Genomic DNA, 22,311 nt, shown 5'->3' on the forward strand with positions numbered 1-22,311 from the left:
TCGTCTCATCCGGCACGCCATCTAACCCCTCAAGATCGCTCGGCCGTCGCACTGAGAATCCATTCATCCCAAGGCGAAGGTGGCACGTCGTCGCACCCTAAGCGATGAGGACATCCTCACTGTTTAGGCCTGCGACGGCGGGATTGTTGTTCCTGGCCGGACTGGATCTGGCGGCGTCGTCCGCTTTGACACCGACTCCCCTGCCACTACCGAGTCTCGATCTCTCCCCCCTCGGCTGGGTTGCCCTCGCCGGCGATTTCGATGCCGTATCCATCTACGCTTACGAAAACCAAGCCCACTCTGCGTCCTTCGTCAATGACTCGCAAGCGCTGCTAGCACAATTGCCCAATGGGGCTTTGGCGACCCTCGCGGCCGCCGACGGCGACATCCTGGCCGTCTGTCCCTTCACCGGCGAGGACGGAACCGTCTCTCGTTTGATTGTCGGTGGCAGTTTTACCAGCCTGGGAGGTGTCCGCTCCCGGGGCATTGCTTCTTACCATCCGGAGACAAACAAGGTCGAAGAAATCGATGGATTGTCGGGTACGGTGCGCGCCCTTCTGTGCGACAATCAATCGGAGCTCGTCTACGTTGGAGGGGACTTTACGGTCGGAAATACATCTCATGCCGCCGTCTGGAGCGAGTCTGAGGGGCTCAAACCCCTCCCCTTCGGAGGATTCAGTGGCCCGGTTTCGACGATCGTCAAGGGAAGTGGCGATCATATTATATTCGGAGGCTCTTTCGATGGTGTGGGCGATGTGGACGATGTCGTCAACGGCACCCAAACCGCGGGTAAGCGGAAAAAATCACAGATTATCAATCTGTCGACGGCCACAGTCACTAGTGATGCTATCTCCCCCCTCGCTGAGTTCAGCGATCCACGCAACGTCATCTGCAAGGACGGACAAGCGGAGGGCCCCGGCGATACCTGGTTGTTAATAGACAATGCGCCTGGTTTCTGGCGTGCAGATATGAACTACACTTTTTACCCAACCAAGCTCCGTCTTTACAACACCCACTTTGAGGGACGGGGTACCAAGGCCTTCCGTTATCAAGCATTACCAGATACAGGGATTATGAATTTGAGCTACGTGGATCCCGAATCAGGAGATCGGAGGTATTGCGAAGACAGCTGCCCACTCTCTCATGATACATCCGAACCTTTCCAGGAATTCGAGTTTGTAAACCCGGTGGGCATGTCTGGCTTCATGCTCCAGATCCTAGATTGGTATGGCCCGGGGGCAGGTTTAAATGGAATCGAGCTGTTCCAAGATGGTGAGTATTCTCCAAGGTTTGACAACGAGTTCCAATGCTGATCATTATTACCACGATAGCGATCTATTCGTATGCTATTGACGAGTTCAACGAGCAAAGCTGTGGTGGGGTCGCGCATCCTTCGGAATCAACGAAAGAGGGCGACTGGAGGACGACATCCGTTCCAGATCAATCTGTTCACTACCTGACCACTGAAGTCACGGATTCGGCAAATACCTTCGTGACTTTTAGGCCGGATATCAAAGAGTCCGGCAACTACTCGGTTTTGCTGTACACGCCTGGTTGTGTTGCTGATGGCACCTGCGCCTCTCGTGGCAGGGTCAATGTAACAGCGAAACTGGCGTCGTCTACTGAGAGAGCGCCTCCTGTCGAAACCATCATATGGCAAACTAATAATTTCGAGAAGTACGACACCATCTATACGGGATACGTCGAGGCCAACAGCCCGTCGTTCCGTCCAGAGGTGACGATCGCTCCTCTCGAAGGACAAGGAACCCAGACGGTGGTTGCCGATCGCGTCATGTTCAAGCTAATTTCCTCGACTGGCGGCTTGAATGGCTTGTATGAATACGATCCAAAGAATGCCACCAAGAAAAAGGACTTTTCGGTGGACAAAACGGGCACGAGTTTGGATCCGAATGCACTCGTATCCAGCCTGGTCTCTCATAAAGAGAGGGTCTACGCCGCCGGAAACTTCTCTTCAAAAGCGAATCCGCGCATCAACAATATTCTGTCGTTTGAACTCGATGATTCCAACCCCGCGCCTCTAGCCAATGGTGGACTCAATGAACAGGTCGAGTCGCAACTTGTCTTGAATGGTACCCTTTATGTTGGTGGGCACTTCAGTAGGACCGCGGAGGACGGCCCCAACGGTCTGAACCATATCGCTGCGTACTCAGGGGCTGACAGGTCGTGGTCTGCGCTTGGCGCAGGTGTCAATGGTCCTGTTACTTCCATTGTAACGCTCTCTTTGAACATTTCTGACGATACGCCGGAGACCGTGGTGGCTGTGAGTGGCCAATTTGACGAAATTGTGGCCTTCGGCTCCAACCCGGCTGTTTCAGTGCCCGGATTCGCGATTTGGGTTCCTTCAAAGCGGAACTGGCTCAACCATCTGGACGTGCATCGAATGGCTTTCAGTGGTCAATTGACTGCAGCAGCCAACGTGGATAATGATACCATCCTTGCCGGTTCTCTCCATTCCCTCGGGATCGCATCAACGGGTATTGCCTCCTTGGCAAACTCTGATGACCTCACTTTAGCGCCAATCCCAATCGATTTCTTGTCGGAACCAGACAATGGCCCTTTGACGAAGCGTGAAACATCGCAGAGTTCGGCCGATGTTGTTGTAGCCTACTTTGATCGAGCTGATGGACGCAACCTGACCATCCTCGGAGGGCAATTTGCCGCCAAGACGACGAACGGATCCACTCTTCGCAACCTCGTAATCCTCAATGGCACCGACAGTGAAGCCGTCACCCTGACCGGCATCAGCGCTGGCCTCGATGCGGACTCCACGATTCATGCCCTTGAGGTGCAAGACGACGTACTTTTCGCGGGAGGACGAATCACTGGTTCCGCAGGAGGAGCTGATGTGAACGGCGTAATTGCCTTCAGCCTGACGAACTCCACCTTTATTTCACCACAGCCTCCGGCATTGACCGGGCCGGACGTTGTCGTCAATGCCATTACAGCACGCCCGGATTCCGAGCAGGTGTTTGTTGGTGGCAACTTCAGTGCTGCCGGAAGCCTCCCTTGTCCCAGTGTCTGCGTCTGGGACTCATCCTCGAAGCAGTGGAGCCGACCGGGCGCTTCCTTGACCGGCACCGTGCATGCAATGCACTGGGCAAGTAAATCACAGTTGATTGTTGCCGGAGACTTGAACGTGGGTGGGAACCGGTCGAGGCTGGCGACCTACGACACGTCAGCACAGTCTTGGAGATCGATGGAAGGTGCCTCCGCTGCCAGAATTCCAGGCCCCATCACCGCCTTCGGCCCTGCTGCACAGGACCTATCCAAGTTCTGGGTGGCTGGGGAATCTTCTGATGATGGATCGACCTTCCTGATGAACTACGATGGTGCAACGTTCCATAGTCACAACAATCTGTTCCAAGATCCAACGACTATCTCTAGTCTCCAAGTCATTGCTGTGACAGAGGAACATGACAGTATCGACTCCCTCAACAACGACCAAGTTCTGGTCGTCACTGGCCAACTCCGGATCCCGAACTTTGGCAGCGCCTCTGCAGCCATCTTCAATGGGACTGCGTTGACGCCGTTCCTCTTAGCATCCACCCGAGATGGTCGGCCAGCTCGAATCCACGAGATCTTTACCGAGAACCAAAATACATTCAAGGCACAAAGTAAGTTTTTTTTGATCAGTTTAGATTCGAGAGGGATCTGATGCTGACGCACACGTTTCCAGAGGGACGGCTCTCTACGGGGCTGGTTGTTCTGATTTCGTTCTGCATCTCTCTTGGCTGCGTATTTCTTATCGTGGCCTTGGGTGTCATTCTCAATAAGATCCAGCGTCATCGGCAGGGTTACGTCCGTGCGCCGACGGCTTATCAGACCGATCGGCCTACGAGCATGCGGCGCGTGCCTCCAGAGTACCTGTTCGACTCGCTGCGATACCGCAATAGCGGGGCGCCCGCTATTTGATCCAACGAGCTCGCTCACTGCGTGGGCGCGGTCCCAGGGCGTTAGGTTAGGAGGTCAGGCTTTTTATATTCGTTGTTTTCTTTGCCTCTCAGCGAGAATGTCCGGTCGGCTTTTTCCTCTGGCGGATGCATCTTCGTATTTTGAATCTTGTGTCCTATTTATCAGGTTTAGATGATCGTTCCGGGCGATCTTCTTATGTATATAGAGTTACTGTCATATAATAATGCATTCGGATGACTTCAATTGTCCGTTGAAATGCCCTGACAGAGTGCATTATCAACCTGAGCGACTGAGCCATTTGGTCCCATTGGAGACGAGGCTACTGGAGTACTCCTGTACTGAACTCCCTTACTCCGCATACAGTGAGCTTAGCCACAAGCACGTGGCTAGAGATCCAGTAACGGAACTACGAGTACTAATTTGACCTACCCGTTTAGATCTAAATTCAGCCACAATCTGCTTGGTTAATCAGCCACAGCCCGGGGATTGTCAGCTCCTCCCCGATCCCTGCAACGTTCGGAGAAGAATGCGGTTGTCCGCGTCTCCATAGCGTCCAAACCCCAAGACAACAGTTTAGATGGCTGGTTTCCTGGCCGTGTTTCCCATTCGTCGCCAATGTTCCCCATCTCACAGTCAAGGAAGCGATCCATCATGTTTGACGTCCCACTCGCCCCTTAGGTTACCAGTACGTCTCGGATAGGACAATGGTTACGACCGGGAGTCATTCGACTACGACTGCTCCCATTTCGCCCTCTTCACCAGTTTCGTCCGGCCGGTCCTCCTCATCCTCGAATGCGGTGACACCCGGCCGTGCCCGCGCGAAGGGTGCTCCTATGCGGTCGAGAACGGGATGGTCAGTACTAGTACCGTCTGATCCTAGCCCAGCCGCATTGATAAGTCTTGCTGACAGATTGGATTGATGACAGCCTGACCTGTCGTGCAAGGAAGCTCAAGTGCGACGAACAGAAGCCCCAATGCGGCCAATGCCGCAAAGCGTCCCGAGAATGTCGTCCCAGCGAAGGAATCGTCTTCCGCCATCAGCAGAACGCGTCGATGAACAGGGATAATGGAGAGAGCCAGGGCAGTCAGAAAAGCTTCTACAACAATAAGCAATCCTTCGCGGATGACAGTGTCTGGCTTGAGATTCCAAAGAATGGTTCGACCCGGCTTTCTCATTTCCCTTTGGCGTGTACGTGTGTCAGCCAGCTGAACTCTGCTTCGTTGCTCCAGTGGTGTTTGTCGACAGTTCCGTTTCTCGTACCCTGGGCTCCGAAGGGGAATCTCCAGCAACTCAAGCCTCCTCCGAGAATCGTCCGCATCATGATGACTGGCGACCCGAGCATGATTACCGAACACCCAACGATGCTGAGCCGCATGGGCTAGCTGCACTTTCGGCAGTCGCAACGCGAAATGAATACATGTTTACAGGCTCTCCAGCGGTTGATCGACCAGGCTCAGCGGCTGATGGAGTGTCGTTTTCTCATTCGGATATCCCTCCCCCTGCTGCTTCAATCCCCCCATCTGGTGGACCGCAGGGCACGATGGCCCCATCCCCGCACTCCTCTTCCCTGCCGCCGTCGAATAACCACAACATTGATTTTCTTTTGAATCCTCCAAACTCTATGTCACCTCCTATGACTTCGCGGCTGCCAGACGCACAAGCTCGAAGGGGATCGCCATTTGTGCCCGTGCCGATTTCTCCTCACAGCTCGGCGCGGGAATCGCAGGTAAATGCAAATGTTGAGTTGGATCACGAAGTGGCATTTCTCCTGAGACATTACTCTGAAGGTCCCGGTTATTGGTGCGTTCGTCCACGTAAATACCATGTTTAGAGCATGATCCTAACAGAGACAGGATGGATCTATTCGACCTCAACCAATACTTCTCCTGGCATGTACCTATCAAAGCTCTGTCGAATCCACTCCTGAAATACGCTGCCTGTGCCTACGCGGCCAAACAGCTGGGCCGTGTCAATGGAGCGAAGCCCATCATGGGCGGGCTGTGCTCCCAGCAGGCATCGATGGAACTGTGGCCGGACGCTGACAAGGTAGACTGGGTCTGGTACGGGGCAAAGTATTATGACAAGGCCATTCACCTTCTCATGAAGGAACTGCAGCATGACGCCGAAGGACCGACGCCACTGAGCACGGCCGAAGCGTTTGGGCCATGGCAAGCGGCTGAGTTGTGTGAAGACGGCGAAAGTTCCCGCAAGCGCCGGCGGAGAAACTCTAATAGTCGACTGTCCAGTGCGCACTCGGATGAGGTCCTCTCAGCAACGGCCATTCTTTCTGTTTACGAGTTTCTCGATGCGACTGGACCGGCATGGAATCGTCACCTGAGCGGAGTCAAGTCCCTGTTGGACATCACCGAGGTTGGAATGATGCCGTTGGAACCGCAAACGTCTCCCGATGGCAGCGTGATACCAATGAAGAGACCCGGGTTGTCCAAAGCACGAAGAGCTGTCTTTTGGAACTTTGCGAGGCAGGATTATCTGTCCGCATGTGAGTGTTTGAAGACTTCAAACGGGCTGAGTCAGTCGGCTGATATGAATTGTAGTTATCAACGAGTGTCAGACTCGGCTGAACACCGAGGATCTGGTGATCTGGACGGAAGCCGGATTACAAATTGATGCCAATGGCTTCGTTCGCCCCAGCAATGCCGGGCATTTGGAAGATGACTCCGCCATGAAGGAAGATATGATTTCGAATGCTCTTGTGTGGATATTGTCCAAGATAGTCAATTTCATCGCCATGGGTGAAATGGGACAAGGGCCCCTTGCATATTCACAGCAAACTCTACTGGAGCGGTGGTACCGGATCCATGCCGAGCTGGACGCGTGGTTCAATGGGCTCCCGGCTACTTTTCGCCCATGCGCGCGAATTGAGCCTTCGCGACGGCCGAAGCAGCTCGCAGGATTTGACGATTGCACCTTTCCGGAAGTCTGGTACAGCATTCCCATGTGTGCATCTACCATGCAGCATTACCATCTGGCCCGGATTTTGCTGCTGATCAACAAGCCGCACGAATCGACGGCGCGGCGCACCACCGTGACGAATCGGCTCCAGTCGTACCGGTCCATTGAGAGCGAGGTCCGGTACCACAGCCGGGAGATCGTGGGGATTTCCCTCGGCCGACTCGACGGGTCCGCCCGAATCCATGCGCTGCAGCCCTTGTATGTCAGCGGACAGTGCCTGACGGAGCCGCACGAGCGGCGTCTGATTATCAAGCTCCTGCGTGGCATTGAGGCGGACACTGGGTGGGCTACAGAGTACCGTGTCAAGCAGCTACTCGAGGAATGGGGTTGGACGGAGTTCCCGGCGACATGAGATTGACGAGATCTACAACAACAAAGACAGGCTGCGATGAGCACAGTCATGACAGTCGCTACTGCGAGACGTTAAGCTCGGCAGTCGCTGTTCTGGCGGTTATTTCTCCGTACCGCGTTCCTCGACCGCATTGCGAGGACACATTCCTCGAAGCAACGGTCGCTAAACCTGCCTGTTTGGCTACGAACCAGGCCGCTGGTCATGTGGGCAGCGGAAAGCGGAGACAGGCGGGAGCCAAGCCCGCGATCTGGATCTCGCCCTAAGTCAAGCCAGGAAAGGAAAGTCTACCGATCCCCAATTTTGCGGGGGGGCTTTCGAATCGACAACCTCCGGGCTCCCTCTACTGGGTGCTCGAACGGAACACAGCACACCGTATTTTCCGTCGGCTTTTTTGCCGAGTGGTGTCTCGCATGTCTAGACACACGATGGAACCAACAGCTCTGTAATATAAATATAAATACGTAGGTAGCTTTATATATAAATCTCACCGACTCTTCGCATTCCTACTGTAGTTCCGCTCCCCTCGTGTCGTTCCGAGGAGGTTGTGTATAGTAAAACGTGTCCGGCCATCGTCATATCATCCTTACCATGGCAGTTACACTAGACACGGACGTACTCATCATCGGCGCCGGCATGTCCGGCGTCGGCTTCGCCATCCGACTACAACAGGACTACCCGCACGCCACTTACGAGATCTACGAGAAGACGGACAACATCGGCGGCACCTGGTGGGTGAACACCTATCCGGGCTGCGGCTGTGACGTCGCCTCCCATTTCTACTCGTACTCCTTCGAGCTCAATCCGGACTGGTCGCAGAAATTCGCGCTGCAGCCGGAGATCCAGCGATACTTTGTGGATGTTGCGCACAAGTACGACATCCCGCGCCATGTGCGGTTCCAATCCACCGTGGAGAGGGCGGAATTTGACGAAAAGTCCGGGACGTGGGTGACGACAATTCTGGATCAGAAGACGGGGAAAGTTACTCAGAGACGGTCGCGGGCTCTGGTTGCGGCGGTTGGGGCGTTGTCGACTCCCAAGGGGTGTGATATCAAGGGGGCGGAGAATTTCCAGGGAAGGATGTTCCACTCCGCAAAATGGGATCATTCGTTTGACTGGACGGATAAAGAAGTTGTCGTCATTGGTTAGTATGAATGACTATGACCATGGCAAAAGACCCAGCCAGGGTGGCCGGGGATGAGAAGTGGTTCCTGACCCGAAGTGATTTAGGCAACGGTTGCAGCGCAACGCAGTTCGTGCCAGTCCTTTCCTTCGGCACAAACGGCGACATGAACAACGGGATTCCTCGCGGCAAAGCCAAAAAGATCGTCCAGTTCAGCCGGCAACCGCACTGGCTGGCCGAGCGACCCAACCCGGTCTACGGACCATTCTTCAAATGGATAATGCGCTATGTGCCGCTGGCAATGCGGCTGTATCGGTTCTACATCTACGCCGACATGGAGCTCGATTTCTTCGGCTTCTACAACGTGGCCGGGCGCAAGATCCGCGAGAGATTGACCCGGGAGCGAATCGAGTATATGAAGCGCACAGCGCCGGCCAAATACCACGAGGCACTGACGCCCAAGACGGAGCTAGGTTGCAAGCGTAAGGTCAATGATACGGATTACTTTGCGTGTCTGCATAATGAAAACATGGAGCTTGTCCATGCGGATCCGATTGAAGAGATTACAGCCACGGGCGTGCGCACTCGCTCCGGCCGCGAGATCCGCGCGGATGCGATTATTCTTGCAAATGGGTTTGAGACACAGCGCGTTCTGTATCCGCTGGATATCCGAGGAGAAAAAGGCATTTCGTTGACGGAGCACGTAAGATACTGCCCACCCTCAATTTCCGCAGCATCTCGTGATCAAATAGTATTGACAGACGAGCAGTGGGACAGATTCTCGGCTGGTGCGGCTGAAGCTTACTACGGCACTTGCATCTCATCCTTCCCCAACTTCTTCGTGATGATGGGCCCCAACACAACGACTGGCCATCTATCGGTCATCTACTCCACCGAATGCCAAATTAATTTCAGCTTGCGTCTGCTGAAGCCCATCCTGCAACCCAGGCGATTCGGCCTCCTGCCGTCCTTTCTCTCGTGCTGCCCGGTCCGCGCGGCCGACACCGTCAGCGTGACGGCTGAAGCCGAGCGCAGGGACAATGAGTGGATCCAGCGCGCCTCACGGGGCCTTGTCTGGATGACCGGGTGCACGAGCTGGTACGTTGATGCCCGGACCGGACGCAATACCATGCTTTACCCGGACTGGCAGTTCAAGTATTGGTGGCGCAGTGTCTTCATCCCTTACTCCAGGGACTTTGTCTTTCGAACAAGTCCGCTGAAAGCCATTGATGCGCCACCGCTTGCGGCAGAAAGGCAACGACGCGGGCGGCAACGCCGTGGTACCCTCGCCAAGGCCGCAACGACCACCGCCGTGGTCACGTCAGGTCTGGGGGTGGCGCTCGGGGTAAGTTTGGCGCTGGGGTTGGTGAGGTGGTCGGATGTCGAGGACGCGTTGGATCAGGTCAAGGGCTGGTCGAGTGAAGTGTTGGGTTCCGTGCATGGGCTGTTAGCTTCGGGGCCGTAGCTGCTCATGCCGATAGAAGGAAGATGCAGGATAATAGAAAGCCGATCTAACACTGTTGTGCATCTGCTCCGTACATTGAGCACAAATATGGTAGGTAACCAATGTCCAATTTTAAGCTAATCCTCTGTAAGTCATCACTGTATCCTAGAATTAGTACTCCGTAGAATGCACAGAATGTCGGAGAACATGGCACAAATGGTTAAGCTCAGTTGCTCTGGGACAAGGCCATAGGCTAACTAATACTATCTACCTTTGTTCAAGGTACTACTCCGTACAGTATCTGCCATCCGTCATGTTGGCAGTTAGTACGGAGTACTGAGGTACTTTTCTCCCCAGTCCCCAACTTCCGCCGTGTTATTTTTAGACCAAGAAATCGTTGGCATCAAGCTATGTATTATCCTGCTCCACGCCAACAAACAATCTACATATATGATCTGTTCAGCGTGCTTGGACATGTGATTGAACATCGAGAGTTTTGTCCTCCGCACAGAGAAGATCCGATCCACCAAGCATCAACAAAATAAGAGTATGAATGGATGAATGGATCAATCTAGTTAACTTTGAAGGCAGACAAAGGCACCAAACACAGCATTGAGTTTTCTGAATAACTATCAGATTTGAAGTTAATTAATATTGTAGGGTTTGGAAATGGCACCATTCGAGCGGGCACCTATCAAAACGGCACATCCATCTGCATCTCCATGATTAGTATCCCAGTGCTCGGCCATCAAATCTGCAGCTAAAAGGATCCAGCACACTTTAGGACCCAATAATAGCACACCACCGCCTTCTCCATCTGCAGGAAAGCCAAGATCATCACAGAGGGGGCTGGGGCTGGAAAGATTGTCCAAGGCTTGACCATTTCTTATTCTCTCATGCATGCCGTCATTGTGCCTCACGGCGCTTAAAAAGATAGAAGACGCTCCCTCCTCCTTTCGTTCCAGCGGTCGACTTTCTTTCTCCTTTCCATCTCGAAGTTTGCGTTCGATTTTCTTGTCCTAGTTTTCTATTTTTGGTTGCTCTTTTTAGTCCGAGATTGGCTGGTCCAATCTTTGTTGTCAACTGTCAAAACGTTGAACGCTCTCTGCTTGCGAAATATCGAAGAAAAAAAAAGAAAAATAAACCACGACATATTTGTTTGACGCTTGCTATTGTTGTTTTTATTGTCGAGTCAACGTCGGTTGTTCAACGGGAATACTCTTTGTTGATCAAAGGTATTCCTATTCCTTTTATCATCTGCTCGGGGCCCGTCGTTCCTTGGTCGAAAGCCATACCACCTGAACGACAATCCTTCAACCAAAGATGTATCGTGCCGCCAAGCCAAAGCTCACTCTCTGCACCTCAATTGCGCAAAATGCCGCCCGGCAGTCCTCTCTTCGATCACCAGGGCCGGCTGTTAGCAGCACTCCGTACTCACCCATTTCGCCGTCTCCGCGGAGTCCCTACGCGCCGCCTCAAATGTACTCGTATACCAACTCGAGTACCGCCAAGAGCATTCTCAAGAAGTCCCGCGGCTCATCGTCGTCGACAGCCAAGAAGTCTATTCAATTCGACAACTCGCCGACAGTGTACTGCGTCACTCCAATTGAAAACAAGGATGAGTACTACGGCGGATACGCCAAGATGTCGCGCGATGAGCGACGGTGGGGGATCCATTTGACATAGGGAAGAAAACGTACGCGCTGCGAGGTACCGAGGAGTACTCTAGCCCTATCACTTCATCAGAGTGAAGCACTTCGCCGAAACTTCGGCTCCACTGGACCGCCGGGTCGCTCGCGTCCGGCTCCAGCGGTCGATCTCGTGACGGCCTCGAGGTCTTAGGTATGGATGTCTGGATTAAAGTCGACGATTGACGTGAGGGAGCTAGTGCACTGGCCAGAGTTGTGAACACTAAGTACTATCATATGATTCACCCAGTTGAAGGAGGGAAATCTTGATGCAACCGATGTATCTAGTTGAGAAACTTGCGGACGTTAATGCTTCCCTTGGTATTTCCAACGTCGTAAGCTAGTGGAAAGTGGATTCATGCAATCCTATTTCTCCAAACTCCAGTACAGCCCGTCTTATGACAGTTGACAGCCATTGGATTACAGAATCATATCAGACTAACCAGCTGAAACAGGAAGGTTCGTAATTAGGGCTTGTGGTTGGCCCGTGCATCCAGCCCTAAGCTGGAGATCAGCAGAGGCTGCAAAGCTGGAGCTGCGGAGCGTGGAATGGACCATTAATTGTTTCAAGAATTTCCCGGAACACACGCATTGCTGAATGCGAAATACATGCTGGCCTTCAGCGCATTACCAAAGTCGACAGCGCGATGCGGGTCACTTTTTCCGAGATTTCGCCTTTTTCCAGCATTCGCCCGAGCTAGACAGCAAAGATGTCTGCTCACACTTGCGATCGAAACTTCCTGGTACTGTCCCTTTGGCCTTTTTTTCTTGTTCTTCTTACAGTGTCTAATGGTCGATGCTTGCTAGCGATGATACCTCCGTGTCCATTGTCGAGAAGCATCCCAACAACGCGGCCACCGTTCATTTTCTAGAGAATGTCACCGCAGATACCCGCCAATACCGCGGAATCCATCCGATCGAAGCCCTGTTGTCGCATCAAGAAAGTCTCGCCAAACTCGTCAATAAAGCTCTCGGGTATCTTCCGCCGGCGGAGGCGCAAAGCAGTAGTGACAGTCTGATCGTCAATGATGGACGCAAAATCGCACGTCGCTTGCCAGATTTCGTGGCAGCGACGAGAGGACCCGGAATGCGATCAAACCTTGCCGTGGGGATTGATACAGCCAAAGGACTAGCCGTGGCATGGCAGCGGCCCTTTATAGGCGTTCATCACATGCAAGCGCACCTTTTGACGCCGCGCTTGGTCTCCGCGTTAGGGGGCAACGGATCATCGGTGCAACCAGAGTTCCCGTTCCTGTCCATACTCGTTTCTGGAGGTCATTCTATGCTGGTTCATTCCAGATCGCTGATCGAGCACGAGATCATTGCCTCGACGGTAGATATTGCGATGGGCGAGACCCTGGACAAGTCGGCCCGCGAGATCCTCCCGGAATCTCTCCTTCAAGACGCCAAAACAACCATGTACGGCAAGATGTTGGAAAAATTCGCGTTTCCGAATGGACCCGCCGATTACGCGGACTACCGCCCGCCAAAGAACCGAGGGGAGGAACAAATCCGTCGCGAGAGTCCCTGGGGGTGGTCGATCACCACTCCGTTCGCGAACACGCGGTATCTCCAGTTCAGCTTCTCCTGCATTTCCAGCACGGTGTCTCGCATATTCCAGGAGCGAGCTAAAGCCGGCCGGGAAAGCATGAGCAACGACGAGCGCATCGCTCTCGCCCGCGAGGTCATGCGCGTATGCTTCGAGCACCTTGCGTCGCGGACCATCATTGCCCTTGAGACGCTCAAACAGAAACGGCTCCATGGGCAATCGAACGACGAGGAAATCAAGACGTTGGTCGTCAGCGGCGGCGTGGCCGCGAACAAGTTCCTGATGACCGCCCTCCGGTCCTTCCTTGACGTTCGTGGCTTCGAACAGGTCCGAATCGTCGCGCCGCCGCCGTACCTGTGCACGGATAACGCGGCGATGATTGGCTGGGCGGGCATCGAGATGTTCGAGGCTGGGTGGTCGACGGACCTTAATGCTAAAGCGGTGCGGAGATGGACGCTGGATCCGCAGGCGGAGGATGGAGGAATTCTAGGCATTGATGGTTGGATCCGGCGATGATTCCATTCTTGATAGAGCTAGACGTGTACATTCCAACTGTATGCATACGCAGGAAATGCCTTTCTTCACTCGTCATTAGATGTAGAGAACTAATTCCCTTTGGGGATCAAAAGACCCCACGCACTGCGGGAGCCAAAATGCGATACTGTGCTGCATCAATGTTTGATAATATTGTCTGTGTTATTGATGGTAGATCAAAATGGCTCACAAGTCGGTAGACTATTCCGCATGATCGCCGATCGCTGCTAGCCATACCTCCTGCGCCTTTCCATTCAAAGGCTCTTCTTCCAGTCCGCATTGAAGGGTGATTGGAAGACTACTCGGCAGGAACATACATCAACTCAGCCAGATAGCGTGTCGGATTAAATCCCGTCGAGGCACCACACACTTAATCGAGCCACCACGGTGATAGTAAACCACAAAGTCTCTATCCACCAGGGACATTCCCCCCATTCTGCAAAGCTGTCACTTGCTTCCGCAGCTCAAGAAAGAAGTCCCTTCCATTTGCCATGGTATTTGCTGCTCCCGGCTTTGTCAGCTCAATCTCCATCCGTTCCCAGATCACCGGAGGACAACCCACGCTTTGCTGCCCATGGTCCGCTCGCCCGGTTGGCTGCCCCGTCTCTCGGCGGGGGACCTGACGGTTGATACCGGACAGGAGTCGATTCTGGAAGCCGTTTTAGCTGCCCGAACTCTTCACACAGGTCAATATCGACGAAGTAGATCGAGACTCACGTGTCGGGCCTAAACTATTCGTGAGTGTCTGCGTAATGGCAATTTGTATCGACGGGCGTACCATTTCTCAGAGCGTTCTTGGCTTCGGCCGCATTGAAGCCCCGGACGGGAACGTGCTGTTCCTGCACCGGTCCAGTCGCAACCCCGTGATCTCGAGGGGCCGATCCCGTCCATGCGTTGGACTGGGAAAACGAGCTCTGACTCCCGCGGCCAGCGCCTCCCTGCGAGCCGGCCATTCGGTCGCGTGGGCCCATGGTTCGACTCTTCCTCGTCGGTGTGTGCTGATGATAGATAGTAGTAGTTCTGCTGGAGCCGTTGGGGCGCCGCGTTAATCCAGCTCCGAAGAGGGAGTAGTGTTAGCTGTCAGCAGCAACACCACTAATAGAGAGCTAGAAACATGACAAGGTTGACCGGAGTTGGAATCCACAGAGATCACGGATCAAACTGGGGCCACTGGGCCGCTGTGCTGCTCGCAAAGAAAGCTTCACGCCGTCATAGCGCGGATCTGGCAAAGACGACGGTCCGGGAAGACCTTCTTGGCATACGACACTATTCCCAATGCGGTTAGCGCCATCGGTCCCGACAGGACCTCCAGCTTGTTCATCACAAGGGCAGACTCGCCTCCAGGGTCGCGTCCTGGAGTTTGAACATGGGACTTCTCTGACCGGCTGCTTGTTTCTGCGGCTTCAAACGGCTGGATCGGGTTGTCTCGCATCGCCGTGACTGCCACGATTCCAGCCATTCACGTTCGCTGTCAGATTTGCCCTTGATCTGCACACGCAAGGCTTCAACATCCCTGCGCAGACTGCCGGAACTCGTAAGTGGTGAATGGAAAAGTGCACATCGATGGGATGGCCCTGACAATCCCCAGTTGGTGCAAACGGAGAATACATATCAGACTGCAGCACACATCATGGCCCCACTACGAAACTCTCGCGCGTCCGACCCAGACCCGAGCGCCGGGCCGCCCATCAAAAAACGAAAGTATATCCCAGGCGGCCCTGGAGGCGGCGGTAGGTTTATCGAAATCGAGATGCCACCTCCAGCCCCCAAAACACCCGCCGCAGCTTCTGCCACGGGTGCCACTAATCCTGCAGCCACGCCAACCTCGCGCCCTCGACGTGAAACTGCCGCCGTTAACACCCCCACACCGATGACGACCTCTCCGTCTGTTCGCCCTCGCCGGGATCGCACGCAGAGCCGCAGCCAGATTAGCTCCGCCACGGCTGCTGCTCTGGCGCTGCAGCAGGGTGACGGGTACAAGCCGCGGGAGGAGCGCGGCTGGGAGGAGTTCCACCCGGACCTGGATATCGACGCCAAGTTCGCCGTGTTTTCCGCCGAGGAAGTGGACGGAACGAATACCGCTTCGTCTCAACCAAATGGCCAAGCACCAAATGGCACTGCGGCGACCGGTGCCGCCGGGGAGCAGCCCGCAACGGAGCCACCTCAGCCGCCACCAAAGAGGAGGCCGGGCCGTCCCCCACGCCGTCCAGACGCGATGCTGAATGCACTCCTGTCACCCCAGACGCCGAAGATCGTGCCGCCGCCGGGGCCCAATCCCCGCGAGAGGCTAACGTTACCGAAACCGAACTTCCGCTACAGAGACCCGTTCGAGTACTACGAGACAAAGGGACTCAATCAGCAGAATTACGTGGATCGAACGATGGCGAGCGTGGGCTACCAGGAAAGTGACCTCTTTGTTCGCCATGAGCGGCGCCCCATCCGCATGTCCGAAGGAGCTATCGAAGAGGATCTCGACCTTGACCCGTCCCTGATGGACGGCGATGGAAACGCTGCAATCGGGTCGGCCGGAGTTGGCAGGGTCGAGTATGACATGGACGAGCAGGACGAGAAGTGGCTGGAAGAATACAACGCCAAGCGAAAAGAGGATCAACTGGAGCCTATCAAGCCGGCTGTGTTTGAGATTACAATGACTAAGATAGAAAAGGAATGGCATGCACTCGAGAAGCGCATACCAAAACCGAATCCAAAGCCGCCGCAAACCCAACGACCGCGTTCCAGTTCGGCGGCCGCTGTCAATGGAGAGCCAATCGAGGGGGCTGAGGAACAAGATAGTAAATGCGCCGTCTGTGATGACGGCGACTGCGAAAACTCCAATGCTATCGTGTTCTGCGACGGCTGCGACCTCGCCGTCCACCAGGAATGCTACGGAGTTCCATATATCCCAGAGGGTCAGTGGCTTTGCAGAAAGTGCCAACTGATCGGGCGAGGATCGCCAAACTGTATCTTCTGCCCGAACACCGAGGGTGCCTTTAAACAAACGACAACTTCGAAATGGTCACATCTGCTTTGCGCGATCTGGATACCGGAAGTTGGCATTGGTAATCAGACGCTCATGGAGCCCGTCACCGATGTGGAGAAGGTGCCCAAGAGCCGGTGGAAACTGATGTGCTACATCTGCAAGCAGCGCATGGGAGCATCTATTCAGTGCAGCAATAAAAATTGCTTCGTGGCATTCCATGTGACGTGCGCACGGAGATCTCAGCTATATTTGAAGATGAAAACCGGCCCGGGAAATTCCACTCTTATGGACTCGCACCTTCTCAAGGCTTTTTGTCACAAGCATGTGCCCCCGGATTGGCGTAAGGACCATGGCACCGACGCCGCCTACGAGGCAGCGGTCGAGTACTACAAAAATACCATGCAGGGCAAACAATGGGGAGACAGCCAGGCGAACGCATTGTCACTGGAGCCTTCACAGCCTGACGTTCCCGGTGGGGTCGGGGACGGCTACAACCCGTCCGCCTCGAACCTGCATCTGACTCTCAATGCTGGCGGGAATAAACGAAAACGAACGGCCCCCAAGACCGTCTGGAAACTGCCGTCGGGAGCTCCCGTGATTCCTCAGACGATATTGAACTCGATTGTGGCTTCCTTACAGCGATTCTCGGTCCGCCAGAGAAAGCAGTTTGCGGAGGACGCCTGCAAATACTGGACCCTCAAACGGGAGGCTCGTCGAGGCGCCGCGCTGCTCAAGCGTCTCCAGCTCCAACTCGAGACATTCTCCTCGTTCGAGATGACTCGGCGCAACTTTGCGGCCATGGGTCCCATCGGTCCGGTGCGTCTCCAGCGTCGAATCAACTTTGCGGAGCGATTGAAGTCCGATGTTGACCGAGTTCGGCACCTCTGTGACTTGGTGAGGCAGCGGGAGCTGGAGAAGCTGAAGGATGCCGAAGTCCTCCGGGACATCGTGGACACAGTCTACTTTCCTATCCCTCCTCTTCTCTGGCCCATCTTTCACAAGGTGCAAGCGTAAGTCTTTGAGCAACGTACCTGCGTCTGCCTATTATCATCTAACCACGCAATTCCAGGCTCGACTCGAAAGGCGTGTTCCGAAAACATCTCCAAACAGTGCGAATAAAGCTAGAGCAGCGATTTTACACGACCGTGTCGGCCTTTTCGGCTGATCTAGCTCGTATCTTCACAGCCGAAATCGGAACTGAACCGGCTGAGAATACCGCGGAACTACAAATGCAGATGCAAGCCAGTGGGCGAGCCCCAGAACTCTCCGCAGAGCAACGGGAAAAAAGAAAGCTCGCAAAGAGGATCATCAAGGCGGTCCAGCCGGCCCTCGAAGATGCTCTTCGCAAGGAAAGCGAGCTCTGTGGCAAGCCGTATGAGAAGGAGTTGCAAGAGCTGGATCTCATCTTTGACAACGGCGTTCTGTCACGCAGGGAATCGGTCCAAGAAGAGGAGGCTCCTGCAGAAGCTGATCCTGGTGATGAAACGGCTCACGCCGAGACTAACGCTGACGCAGCGCCTGCTTCAGTCGAGGAACCAACAACGGAGGTCGCGATGGAGGATGCAGACGTCACTGAACAAGTCACACAGGCGGTGAATGGTCACGCCGATGAGGCTGTGGAACAGCCGGCCCTGGAGACAAGTAACCCCCCTCCAAAGAATCAGAGTGCGACCAATCACGCCGTAGACAGGGTTCGTGAGCCGGAGAATACCCATAGAAAGCCCCAAGAGCTTGTTCCCCATCCAGCCGCCACCCATCCGACCAGTCCTCTGGTAACCTTCGAGGACAACCAGCAGGGACCGCTCTCGCAGGGCGGTATTCAGTGGTACATGCAACCCTTTGACCCCATCGGCACCACCATCCATGAAGAGCGCTGGACTGGGCGCGATGTGATGCGCGGCATGAGTGAGGAGCTCAGCGAAATCGACGAAGACGAACTGCAGGGACTGGTGGGTGAAGATGTCGAGAAGGGCCTGGGTCTGTCCGACGGCGCCTCCACTCCTGTCACGATGAGCAATGAATCGGCCAGCGAACCCGTCAAAATCCATCGCACTCGGCGACGTGGTTTCCGTTGATACCGACCATTCTGTCGATTACTTTGTTGTACACCTTGTTTAGTATCAACCCTACGAGAGTTTCGGTTGTCCTTGGGATCGCATTGGGAGGATTTCGGAGCATCTGGTGTTGGACTGGACGAACAGACATGGATCTACCCGCTGTAATGGCCAATTTCGCTTTCTGTGTTTCTCGGATTATGCAAGATACCTACCTACCGTTATATCGATAACTTTATGGAGTAAATAAGTATAGGATTGTATGAATTGCCTGGAGTAGTGAATCTTGCAATCACAGCTACGTAGTCCAGCCGCACCGCTGGTGCAGGTGCTATTTCAGGACGTGACGAGCTAGGTAGATTAGCAACCGACCAAGGGTCATCCTTTTCTTTCCTCTCCCTCCGCCCTTGTTGTTCAGTTCTGGATGCTCTCATTCATTTTCCACAAGACCCAAAGCAGATATTGTACTAAATTGTTCCATCTCTCTTGCTGCCTCAGAAATCAGCCTCTCCATCGCACCTCTCCTTGCAATTTCCCTGTTTGTCATCCCCCCTGCGTGGCTGCCAAGCCCTCCAGCCTAAGATAAAGTCCCTTCCCCAGCTCCACCTGAACTCTGCCAGCCTTTTTGTCCTTTCCTCTCGTTTACTCTCTCTAACAGCTGTCATCGGCCATGGAGTACGAGACGGAGAATGGTCGCTACGACGGTAAGTCCCATTGTGCCCCGTCCATGCCGCGTCCTGCCCGCTGACGCGTCCTGTCGCGGTAGACGATCGTCGCTACGACCGCGACCGCAGCGCCTCACCCGCAAATGGCCGCGTTGATGACAGGTAAGTGCGACCGTCACTGACAGTTTCTCCGTCCTCGGTTTTCTTCCCTGATACTAATGGCCTTTCCTGCAGAGTCGCAGACTCCAAGCCCGAGGGCGATGATGGAGCCGTCAATCCCGGCTCGAACCTCTTCGTGACCGGCATCCACCCTCGCCTGACCGAAGCAGACCTGTCGCGTCTGTTCGAGAAGTATGGCGACGTGGAGAGCTGCTCCATCATGATCGATCCTCATACCAAGGAGTCTCGCGGTTTCGGATTCGTGAAGATGATGACCGCCGAGCAGGCCGATGCTGCAAAGGAGGGCTTGCAAGGGGAGGTCATCGAGGGCCGCACATTGAGCATCGAGAAAGCTCGCCGCAGCCGCCCTCGCACGCCGACTCCGGGCAAATACTATGGTCCGCCCAAGAGAGGTATGTTTCTGGGTATCTTTGGCGGATCCTGTGTGCAACTTGGCTAATTGGTCGCGCGATTGTTGGTTCTAGACCACCGTTATGGTCGTGGTCGTCGTTACGATGACCGCCGCGGATACGGGGGTCGTCGGTACGATGATTACCGTCGTGGTCGCTATGATTCGTATGATCGTCGCGATCGCGATCGTCGTGACTACGGTGGTTATGGCGGACGCGACTATGGCCGTGATTACCCTCGTGACTACGGTCGCCGTGGCGATTACCGTGACGACTACAGTCACCGTGGAGGTGTCGACCGCTATGCTTCCGGTCGCGATGAACGTTATGGCCGTGGAGATGACCGTCGCGATGATCGGGGTGATGAGCGTCGCGGAGGATACTATGATCGCGATGCCAACCCACCCAGCTACGATCAGGCCCCCCGTGATTCGCGCGAACCGTACGTGGGTCGCTCCTATGAGAGTCGCGGTGACGAACGGTACGGCGCTAGGTAGGTGAGCCCCTGGAGGTTCAACAATTGTCCAAGGACGGTGCAAAAGATGAACACAGCTGGGCATCTCTTACGTTTTTATCCCCGTTTGTTTTTTTCTTTTTCTTATTTGGTCCGCTCAAAGTTCGATTTCTCGTTTGTATTCCTCGGTTCTTTCGTATCAGGTTACGCACTGGTTCAATGCGCGATGGGGTTCGGGTCGGTATGCGCCCTTTGTTTTCGCTGAATTGCTTTCCCTCCCTGTTTCCTTTCCGCACCTTTGTTTCCATGTTCTCCAAGGGGGATGATCGGAAAGGAAACCCCAAAGAAAAAGCAAGAACAAAAAAAGATTTTCCACGTCTACAGTCTGGTTTCGGCAGATCTATCGATAGGACGATCACAACTCGCCTGGTCGACATGTATCATTACAACCTAATCTCGTCCATGTTTCGGTCTACGCGATGATGTTTCGTTTCAGCTTGTTACCTCTTCTACACGCTCAGCAAAAGAAACCAAGGGGATGCGACCCGTGTCCTTCTTTTTGTTCTGGTCCGGACGACGAGAAAGATCAAACAAACCAACTTTCAATACTATTGCGTTGTAATATGACGAAGCCGCCCCTTGGCCACCATGCAGGACTTTCTGTCAACGGAGAAATCCCCTCCGAAGACGATTCCTGTTAACTAGGTCGACCCCGAATGAACTGCCGCTTGCGTACAAGAAGAGACGACAAAGAAAGAAAGGATCGAGCTGGAACCCCGGCTGCCTGAGATTCCGAAGACCTTAATCAATCCGCTATATCGCTGTATAACGTCGCCTTGTGTTCTAGCGTAACGACAGGGACCATCATGGCGAGACATTGTCGATGGCGCCCCAGAATGCTGATCAAGGTAGGTGCTTGAAAGACGGTTTGTACTGACTTGTTGAGACCGAAAACAGCGCGGTATTTCCGCTGGATTTACATGGAACAATCACAGCTCACCGGCCTTGAAATGCGGACTGTCCATAACACTGACAGGAGGTTCATGGAGAACTGCTCAATAGGTAAAAACCTATGGATAACGACCCCAATCTGGGATTGGAATCTCTGAGCTTCATGCGTCTAGACTACGTTTCTTTCCGTTCACTTAAGTTATATGGTTACTGGTATCGATCAAATCACAATGGCAATGTCCAGAATACAGGCTACAAGTCCATCAGCTGCAGTGAGTCCTGATACACTCCCATCCTCCGAGAGTGTCGGCTTGATGATGTGTTAGCGGCGGTGGTCACGTGATAATCTTTATCTGATTGGAGGCCCTATAGGTCACGTGCCTGCCTGGCTGCTCCAATGGGCTTCGTCCTGTGGGGCCGTGGAGGTCATGTAGAAAATCTTGCTGCACTGTGGCGGTTCTTAGCTCATCGTTGACAATTCGAAGTAGTTACATGGTGAACACGATGGAGTATGTTCATGATCCGGCTTTGCATTCACAGCGGCAGTGAAACTGCAGCGAACTGACTCGTGTTGCTCTAGAATAGGTACTCTGTACCTGCAGCCCCAAGACCTTACAATCCTTGCAGACCTGTATCATCCTGTAGGGAGGTTAGGGTAATATTAAGAGTGGAAATGACATTCAGGCATTCATGAAGATCCCAGCAAATCCTAGTATCAAGATTTTACGATGAAAGCTCTCCTCAATGCAACAAGGCGTCTGGGCCAGTGAGTTTTTTTCATTCCTCAATGTCGCATTTGCAGCCTCGTTTTGTGTCGCCAAGTCCATCACGCCATCGACACCGTTTCCAAACCTGATATCGGGCCGCTTCATGCTTTTGGTCTTTCTTGTGCTTGGGTGTGGAAAGGGCGTTATTTCACTATGCCACAGACCGCAAGCTTCAATTGAATACTATATGAGGCCAATAGAGATTCCAGAAGGAGTATCATATATTTTGCTCTGCATCATTTGTGAACTTCCGACGTTGATTGTTCAGTTCGGAATT

The 22,311-nt window shown here is 54.0% G+C and overlaps 8 protein-coding genes across 8 annotated transcripts; 7 read left to right on the forward strand and 1 right to left on the reverse strand.

The window, feature by feature from the left end:
• Positions 1-104: 104 nt before the first annotated feature.
• Positions 105-3,933, forward strand: VTN31DRAFT_3306 (uncharacterized protein; the record flags this gene model as incomplete). Its single annotated transcript, XM_069403571.1, has 3 exons — positions 105-1,272; positions 1,332-3,635; positions 3,698-3,933. 3 exons carry the CDS (start codon positions 105-107, stop codon positions 3,931-3,933), a joined length of 3,708 nt encoding a protein of 1,235 aa, XP_069262739.1.
• Positions 3,934-4,637: 704 nt separating this feature from the next.
• Positions 4,638-7,259, forward strand: VTN31DRAFT_3307 (uncharacterized protein; the record flags this gene model as incomplete). The annotated part of the gene is made up of 5 exons (XM_069403572.1): positions 4,638-4,786; positions 4,860-5,089; positions 5,164-5,734; positions 5,788-6,434; positions 6,490-7,259. The coding sequence occupies 5 exons, from the start codon at positions 4,638-4,640 to the stop codon at positions 7,257-7,259; spliced, it is 2,367 nt and encodes a 788-aa protein (XP_069262740.1).
• A 588-nt stretch (positions 7,260-7,847) lies between these two features.
• Positions 7,848-9,844, forward strand: VTN31DRAFT_3308 (uncharacterized protein; the record flags this gene model as incomplete). Its single annotated transcript, XM_069403573.1, has 3 exons — positions 7,848-8,400; positions 8,487-9,082; positions 9,149-9,844. The coding sequence occupies 3 exons, from the start codon at positions 7,848-7,850 to the stop codon at positions 9,842-9,844; spliced, it is 1,845 nt and encodes a 614-aa protein (XP_069262741.1).
• Positions 9,845-12,120: 2,276 nt separating this feature from the next.
• Positions 12,121-13,576, forward strand: VTN31DRAFT_3309 (uncharacterized protein; the record flags this gene model as incomplete). The annotated part of the gene is made up of 2 exons (XM_069403574.1): positions 12,121-12,254; positions 12,319-13,576. The coding sequence occupies 2 exons, from the start codon at positions 12,121-12,123 to the stop codon at positions 13,574-13,576; spliced, it is 1,392 nt and encodes a 463-aa protein (XP_069262742.1).
• A 427-nt stretch (positions 13,577-14,003) lies between these two features.
• VTN31DRAFT_3310 (uncharacterized protein) lies at positions 14,004-14,565 on the reverse strand (the record flags this gene model as incomplete). The annotated part of the gene is made up of 4 exons (XM_069403576.1): positions 14,004-14,095; positions 14,157-14,243; positions 14,312-14,320; positions 14,373-14,565. The coding sequence occupies 4 exons, from the start codon at positions 14,563-14,565 to the stop codon at positions 14,004-14,006; spliced, it is 381 nt and encodes a 126-aa protein (XP_069262743.1).
• Positions 14,566-15,224: 659 nt separating this feature from the next.
• Positions 15,225-18,649, forward strand: VTN31DRAFT_3311 (uncharacterized protein; the record flags this gene model as incomplete). Its single annotated transcript, XM_069403577.1, has 2 exons — positions 15,225-17,584; positions 17,644-18,649. 2 exons carry the CDS (start codon positions 15,225-15,227, stop codon positions 18,647-18,649), a joined length of 3,366 nt encoding a protein of 1,121 aa, XP_069262744.1.
• A 649-nt stretch (positions 18,650-19,298) lies between these two features.
• Positions 19,299-20,359, forward strand: VTN31DRAFT_3312 (uncharacterized protein; the record flags this gene model as incomplete). The annotated part of the gene is made up of 4 exons (XM_069403578.1): positions 19,299-19,332; positions 19,395-19,455; positions 19,528-19,865; positions 19,938-20,359. 4 exons carry the CDS (start codon positions 19,299-19,301, stop codon positions 20,357-20,359), a joined length of 855 nt encoding a protein of 284 aa, XP_069262745.1.
• Positions 20,360-21,470: 1,111 nt separating this feature from the next.
• VTN31DRAFT_3313 (uncharacterized protein) lies at positions 21,471-21,926 on the forward strand (the record flags this gene model as incomplete). Its single annotated transcript, XM_069403579.1, has 3 exons — positions 21,471-21,539; positions 21,640-21,776; positions 21,848-21,926. The coding sequence occupies 3 exons, from the start codon at positions 21,471-21,473 to the stop codon at positions 21,924-21,926; spliced, it is 285 nt and encodes a 94-aa protein (XP_069262746.1).
• Between the last annotated feature and the right edge of the window lie 385 nt (positions 21,927-22,311).

This window comes from Thermomyces dupontii (genome assembly GCF_041956625.1).
Source record: "Thermomyces dupontii strain NRRL 2155 unplaced genomic scaffold VTN31scaffold_2, whole genome shotgun sequence".
NCBI classification, from domain to species: Eukaryota; Fungi; Ascomycota; class Eurotiomycetes; order Eurotiales; family Trichocomaceae; genus Thermomyces; species Thermomyces dupontii.